This window comes from Capricornis sumatraensis, chromosome X (assembly GCF_032405125.1).
Source record: "Capricornis sumatraensis isolate serow.1 chromosome X, serow.2, whole genome shotgun sequence".
NCBI classification, from domain to species: Eukaryota; Metazoa; Chordata; class Mammalia; order Artiodactyla; family Bovidae; genus Capricornis; species Capricornis sumatraensis.
This window is the reverse complement of record NC_091092.1, coordinates 105621156-105628752: the sequence shown is the minus strand read 5'-3', so window position 1 is coordinate 105628752 and position 7597 is coordinate 105621156. Positions and strand designations below refer to the sequence as shown.

Genomic DNA, 7597 nt, shown 5'->3' with positions numbered 1-7597 from the left:
GAGCTCCTCCTGAGACTTAATTTTTCCATTCCTAAAACACCAATAGTCACAGTCTGAAGACCAGTGACCACACTGAGCAAGTATGGCTAGTGCTTGAGAAAAAATGATTTTTAGCACATTTGCTCTAAAATATTTTATTAGTAAGTTTTATATAAAACAGAAGATACATACGTGTCACACTGTATAAATGCATGGGAAGCTTGTATATAGTTGTAGTTTCTAGTTTCTCTACCAAAGTAACCAGCCATGATGGAATTAACAGAGTAAGTATATTCAGTTTTTGCTACAAAGTACAAAAAGCAGTGCAAAATTAAGTGCCAAGAAAGCTTATAATAATAAAATAGACTTTAAAAATTACAAATAAAAATCTGTACATCAAGGATATTGTTCAGGCCTTTCTGTGCGTGTAGCTCGATGTAGAGAGAAGAGGCACTACTGAGAGAGGACACAGCCCATCAGGTGTTGCAGGTCTGGCCCATTTCTGCTTGCAGGACCATCTCCTCTTTTCTCAAGGGGAAAGTGTCGATCAGGTTGAAGAGGGCCACAGGCGTCACCAGGGAGACGTAGCGCTCCTTGTCCACGCCATGCTTATCCAGTACCACTATGCTGAAGGAATAGAGTGGAATTCGCAGTAACAGCCTAGGACAAAGAGAAGACTAGGTCAGAATTGTCTTCCCAAGGACTGGTGAACCAGAGTCCTAGAGTGAAGCTGTGTGCACAAAAAGGCTTAATACCACTAAGGACTCAATTATCCTTTAGACCTTTTCTTGTCAAAGTGTGGTACATCGCATGGGAACTTCTTAACAATGGAGAATCCCAGGCACCACCCCTCCACCCGCCACCCAACCTACTGAATTAGAAGCTGCATTCACTCTACTGGTTGAGTAGGACAGCTTTAGACTATAATGGCAGGAAGACTTTAGACCTGCAATGGTGCTATGTACCAACAGTTGCTCCAAGGCATGTTCAACAACGCTAACAATTTTTTGTATTATATTGGAGTCAACCCCTAATTGCAGATGAGGTTTGCACAACCACAGAGGCAATAGAGCCACTGGTTATCAGCAGGGGTGATTTTGGCCCCCAGGGGACATTTGGTTCTGTATGAACAGTTTTGGTGTTCACCATGTGTGATGGGTGCAACTGGCCTCTAATGGTAGGAAGCCAGGGCTGCTGCCTGCCATCCTACAATGGACAGAACAGCCCGCTGTCCATAGTGCCGTGGTTGAACAATCCTGGCCTGGTGGTGGTGTAGTTGCCAAGTCTAGGTGAAGCTAATTGAAATTATGTTCCAAACATTCCAGCTGTGGCCCATCTAGCTCACAACTGCATAAGAGGGGACAGAACTTGCTCTTCACCCTAGTTTTATTCACTTGGGTGATTATTATTATTATTTTTAATACATCAAGTAATTTCAAAAAGCATTTGAAGTGGTTTCAAGGGCCTGTTTTTTTCTGTTCTACCCCATTAGAATTTCAAATGTATAAAGTAATGTATTTCATTAGAAACCTGTTTAGATGAAAAAAAGCCAGGGAAAGCAAACAGATGAGTTTGGGGCGGGGGGAGGAGCCCACTCAGCTACACAACAAAATCTGGAGAAGAGACCATCTCACATATAATCTCAAGATAGAGTACATACTGCCATCTGGATTTAAAGTGACTATTTTTTTTCCCTCACACAAATAGATTAAGGGAAAAAATCATTATTCAAAATCCAAGCTGACTATACTTTATTCTGCCTTTTTTTTTTTTTTTGGCTGAGCATACAGGCTCTCTGTTCATCAACCAGGGACTGAACCTGTGCTCCCTGCAGTGGAAGTACAGAGTCCTAACCACTGGACCACCAGGGAAGTCCCTCTTCTGGCTTTTGATAGTTGCAGGAGAGATGAGAATCATTTGTTTTATCCCAGTGGGAAACTAAATTGTTCATCCACTTGTGTGTGTTGCTTAGTGATGTTCAACTCTTGGTGGCCCCATGGACTGTGGCCCTCCAGGCTCCTCTGTCCACTTCTAGTGAGTAGAAATAAAAGACAGCATTACCATATCTCCCATGGTTTCTCGTGGTGGTAAGAGGGGAACTTGGGAGTAGATGACCTCAAGAAGTGCATTAATGAGTTTGGGAACATTCAAATCTTGAGCATGCAAGTGATGTTAGAATGGAGAACTAAACTTCTCTGCCTCTTTTAAAAGAAGACTAATTAGCGGTTTCCCAGGTGATGCTAGTGGTAAAGAACACACCTGCCAATGCAGGAGACGTAAGAAACACGGGTTCGATCCCTGGGTCAGGAAGATCCCCTGGAGATGGAAATAGCAACCCACTCCAGTATTCCTGCCTGGACAATTCCATGGACAGAGGAGGCTGGGGGGCTACAGTCCATAGGGTCTCAAAGAGTTGGACACAGGTGATGCACACCTACCTGTCTTTATCTCCCCACGTGCACATAGGTATATAGGTACACGCAGCAGCTAAACTGCTGACAGTAAAGGGGGATTTTAAAAGAACAGAATAGGAAAGAAGAGAGAAGTACATTTGGAAGGAAAAAGGAACTAGGCAATGTTGTGGTGGCTGGAGCCGATGGGAGAGGGTGACCAATATAGAATCGGAGCATTTGCTGTCACAGTACTTAAGTTAGGACAGAAATCCCCCATGGTGCCACCATCTGCTGCTACCACACACGTTCTTCCTGTGGGCCTTGTGCCTTGATTGACACAGAATATTAAGAGGGAAAACTGCCATGAGAAGAGAGGAGTTGTCAGATCAGCAGGCTACCAACAGGTATAGAAATGCATCCCACCATGGCTAAGAAACCACAGAACTTTTGGAGATAAGACATCCTACAGGATGAAGGATGGTACCAGCAATATTTCAGAGTTACTCAAATATCAGGTTGATATGAATTTCAGAGCAAGTTCTACAGAACTAGACAAAACACTAAGGGAGGTTTCAGTTCAAAATCCTAGTGTAGGAAGAGTCTGAACTTACCTCTTCCCATTGACACACCAAATCTACATACAATTTCCCCAGGAAAAAAAAAAAAAAAACTAAAAACTAGGAGAGTGACTTTTGCATGTCAGGAAAATGAGAAGGAAATAACATCAAAGTAGGCATAAAAGGGTGAGAGACAATCTTGACCAAAACCCCAGCAATATCTCCAGTCACAGTCCCCACCCATGTGTGAGGACCAGCAGTCAGGAGGGCACTCATAACCTGGAGTTTCTCCCTGAGTAGTAGACAGTTCCTCTCCCACAGCAGGCTTTCCAGCATTTAAGACCTGCTGCAGAGAGACAACCCCCAAATATCTCTCCAAACCAGTGGGGCTCATCCCATAAGGGCTGCTGAGCTGTCACAAACTCAGAAAGAGTTCTTGAAGCGAAGACTAATGCACCCCAAGACACAGTGTAGAAGTATCCATTTAAAAGTACCCAGGCTTTATGTGAATAGGCTCATTTGATGATCTTAAGTAAGCAGACTGAGGGGCCAGGGGTATGTTGGTGTGAGCAATTTTCAAACTCCCTCTACCGGGTGAAAGCCAGCAGAAACCATCTCTTACCTCTTTTTCTGGCCGACTGCCACCTCCATGGTCCACCCAGGATAGACATTTTCCTATGTTCTTTCTGCCTTACTAAAGCCAGCAGGTACCGTCTACCACCCCACCACCCCCGTGGCTCTGGTGGCCAACAGGGCCTTTTGCTTGCAGTCCCTCAGGACTGTATCTGCATACTTTAAAAGCTGCTGCCTGCAGGTCTGCCTTCCAATCAGCCTGAATCTAAGTGCTCACTGATCCTCTCCACTGGAGCATTAACAGGTCTTGGCACACCCTCAAACACTGGGAACTACTGAAATTAAAATAAGCTCCATGGACAATCACAAAGGTTTGCGAGAGAAACTAGGGTTCATCTCCTACCTGGGGCCAGTCCTTCAAGACTAGAAGTGCCCATTGCAGCTAATGCACAGAAACCAACAGAGAGCCAACTAAAATGAAGAAACAAAGGAATATATGTTCTTCTATATAAAGATAGAGAAACATATAGGATAGATAGATAACCAACACGGACCTACTGTATAGCACAGAAATCTCTACTCAACATTCTGTGATAACCTGTATGAGAAAATATTCCTTGAATAAATATATATATTTTTATATATGTGTAAGTGAATGACTTTTCTGTACACCTGAAACATACAACATTGTAAATCAACTATATTCTACTAAAATTAAAATATAAAACAGACAATTGTCAAAAAAAAACTTAGGCTAAATAAAAAGTTAGGTTGCAATAGAAGCCAGAAAAAATTAAGAAGGTCAAGATGGTAACATCATGCCATTACACCAAAAACAAGACCCTTTTCAGTGTGGAGACCTGTGTGCTTGCATAGATCACACACCCGTGAAACTGGCTCTGTGTCTCTAAGTCCACCAAATCTTTCCTAACAATGAAAACATACTAACCCAACCTTGTGTTCCAGGACAGGACAGTCCAAGAATAGGTAATTACAATTCCTAATGCAAGAAGATTTCTATTACCCAACCTTATCCTGCCCTCTATACTGTCAGCCATCATTCAAAGCAGCTTCTTTAGTTTTATACCTCTGTGTCTCAGAGCAAGGATGAAAGCAGGAGCTTGATGTTTGGGAAGTCCTAGGTGGTATAGTGGTTAGGAGTTTGGTTCCCAATGTATGGGTCATGGGTTTGATTCCAGGAGAGAGGAGGGAATTTATACATTTGTAAATGTATATAACCAGCATGCTGCTGCTGCTGCTGCTGTTAAGTCGCTTCAGTCATGTCCAACTCTGTGCAATCCCATAGATGGAAGCCCACCAGGCTCCCCCGTCCCTGGGATTCTCCAGGCAAGAGTACTGGAGTGGGTTGCCATTTCCTTCTCCAATGTATGAAAGTGAAAAGTGAAAGTGAAGTCGCTCAGCTGTGTCCAACTCTTAGCGACCCCATGGACTGCAGGCTACCAGGCTCTGCCACCCATGGGATTTTCCAGGTAAGAGTACTGGAGAGGGGTGCCATTGCCTTCTCCAATAACCAGCATAGCAACACACACACACACACACACACACACATATCAAATATTAACAGACGTAAAAGGAGAAATACAAGGATAATGATAGTAGGGTACATTAATATGCAGCTTACAACAATGGACAGATATCCAGATGGAAGCTCAGTAACAGAACAGCCTTAAACACATTAAACTGTGGATTTCATAGAGAAATATACACAACATCCCATTGAAAGCAAGAGAATATCTATTCTTCATGTGCATATGGAACATTCTACAGGATAGATCCTTAATCAAGATGATTAAAATCATAGACAGCATCTCCTTTGATCATAATGTATCAAACTTAGAAATAAAATATAAGAAGAAAACTAGAAACAGTTAAGAATAATGTGTCAATTAAACAGTGTGTTAGTGGACAACAAGTGACTCAAATAGAAATAAAATATATTTAGTCAAATGAAAATGGAAATAAAACATCCTAAAACTTATGAAACGCATCAAAAGCAGTTCTGAGAGAGAAGTTCAGGGCAATAAATACTTATCAAAACAAAAATCTCAAAAGAAACCTAACTTGACATCTGAAACAACTGAAAAGTTAGGAAATAATAAGGATCAGAGAAGATATAAATGGAGAGACAAAAAAGACAAAAGACCACTGCAACACCCAACCAAGAGGTGGGTCTTTCCAAAGGTAAAATTCATAAAACTTTAGGTAGACTCACCAGGACAGTTTGGATTCAAATACAAATCAGAAATGAAAGAGACTCACAACTGATATCACAGATATGGAAAGAACAAGAGACTACTGTGAAAATTTACATGCCAAGAAATTTGACAGCCTAGTAGTGGATGAATTCCTAGAAAAATACAACCCTTCAAGACTGAATTATGAACAAATAGAAACTCTTTAATTACTATTAAGAAGATTGAATCACTAATCAAAAACCTCCCAACAAATAAAAGCCCAGGACCAGATGGTTACACAACTGAATTCTACCTTCATTCAAAGAAGAATTAATACTAAACCTTCTCAAACTCTTCCAAAAACTAGGAGAGGAGGTTCCATTTTAAAACTCAGTTTACAAGGCCATCATTTGCTGGTAATCCAAACCAGACAAGGACACCAGAAAATTACATGCCAACATCCCTGGTGAATGCAAATGCAAATATCCTCAACATTTGTAAAACAATTCAACATATTTATACATTTCCAAGATGCAAAGATGATTCAACATCTACCAATCATGTTATGCCATATTAATAAAATGAATGATAAAAATCATATAATCCCAATAGTTTCAGACAAAGCATTTGACAAAACTCACCATCCATTTATGATAAAAACTTTCTCAACAATGTGGGTATAGTGGGAACAAATCTTGACATTATAAAGCCCATATATAAACAAGGCCACAGCTAAGTTTATACTCGATGGTAAAAAGCTAAAAGCTTTTAGTCTAAGATCAGAAACAAGACAAGGATGCCCATTCTTGCCACTTGGACTCAACATGCTAGTGTTAGTCCTAGCCAGACTTGGTACACAACAAAAAGAGAAAAAAGACATCCAAATTGGAAAATAAAACTCATTATTTCTGGATTTCATGATGTTATATATAGAAAACCCTAAAGACTCCAACAAAATACTGTTAGATTAATAAACCAAATTCAGTAAAACTTCTGAATACAAAATGGATATACACAAATCTTGGGCATTTCTATACACTAACAAGCAAATCTTAAAGTCTTTCCAACAGTAGTAGATATAATGGTTATCTGATATAATTTGCCCATTTTCATCCAGTTTAGATCACTGATTCTTAAAAAGTTGATGCACAGTCTTGCCACCTCCTGTCTGACCATGTTAAATTTACGATGATTCGTGGAACTAACATTCCAGGTTCCTATGTAATATGGTTCTTTACTGCATCCAACTTTACTTTTAGTACCACACACATCCACAACTGGGCATCATTTCTGCTATGGCTCAGCCTTTTCCTTTCTTCTAGAGCTATTTCTCCGCTTTTCTCCAGTAGTATATTGTACAAAAATCAAGACAGGGAGCTGACTGTGGCTCAGATTATGAGTTGTTTATTGCAAAATACAGACTTAAATTGAAGAAAGAAAGGAAAACCACTAGGCCATTCAGATATGACCTAAATCAAATCTCTTACAATTATACAGTAGAAGTGACAGATTCAAGGGATTAGATCTGGTAGACAGAGTGCCTGAAGAACTGCAAACAGATGTTCATAACATTGTACAGGAGGCAGTGACCAAAATTTTCCTCCAGTAAAGATATGCAACAAGACAAAATGGTCTCATGAGGAGGCCTTAAAAATAGTTTTGAAAGACAAGCAAAAGGCAAAGGAGAAAACAAAAGATACACCCATCTGAAAGCAGAGTTCCAAATAATAGCTAGGAGAGATTAAAAAAAAATGCCTTCTTAAACTAACACTGCAAAGAAATAGAGGAAAAGAATAGAGTGGGAAAGACTAGAGATCTCTTCAAGAAAATGAGAGAGACCAGGGGAACATTTCATACAAAGATGGGCACAGTAAAGGACAGAAATGGTATGGACATTAGA

The 7597-nt window shown here is 40.4% G+C and overlaps 1 protein-coding gene across 2 annotated transcripts in view; it reads right to left on the bottom strand.

The window, feature by feature from the left end:
- Positions 1 to 244: 244 nt before the first annotated feature.
- SRPX (sushi repeat containing protein X-linked) overlaps positions 245 to 7597 on the bottom strand; it is a 185799-nt gene continuing 178446 nt past the window's right edge. For both annotated transcript variants that reach the window (XM_068962767.1, XM_068962768.1), the window contains one exon: positions 245 to 639. In XM_068962767.1, coding sequence (XP_068818868.1) covers positions 456 to 639 — 184 coding nt within the window. In that variant the 3' untranslated portion in view covers positions 245 to 455. The remainder of the gene's footprint in view (positions 640 to 7597) is intronic.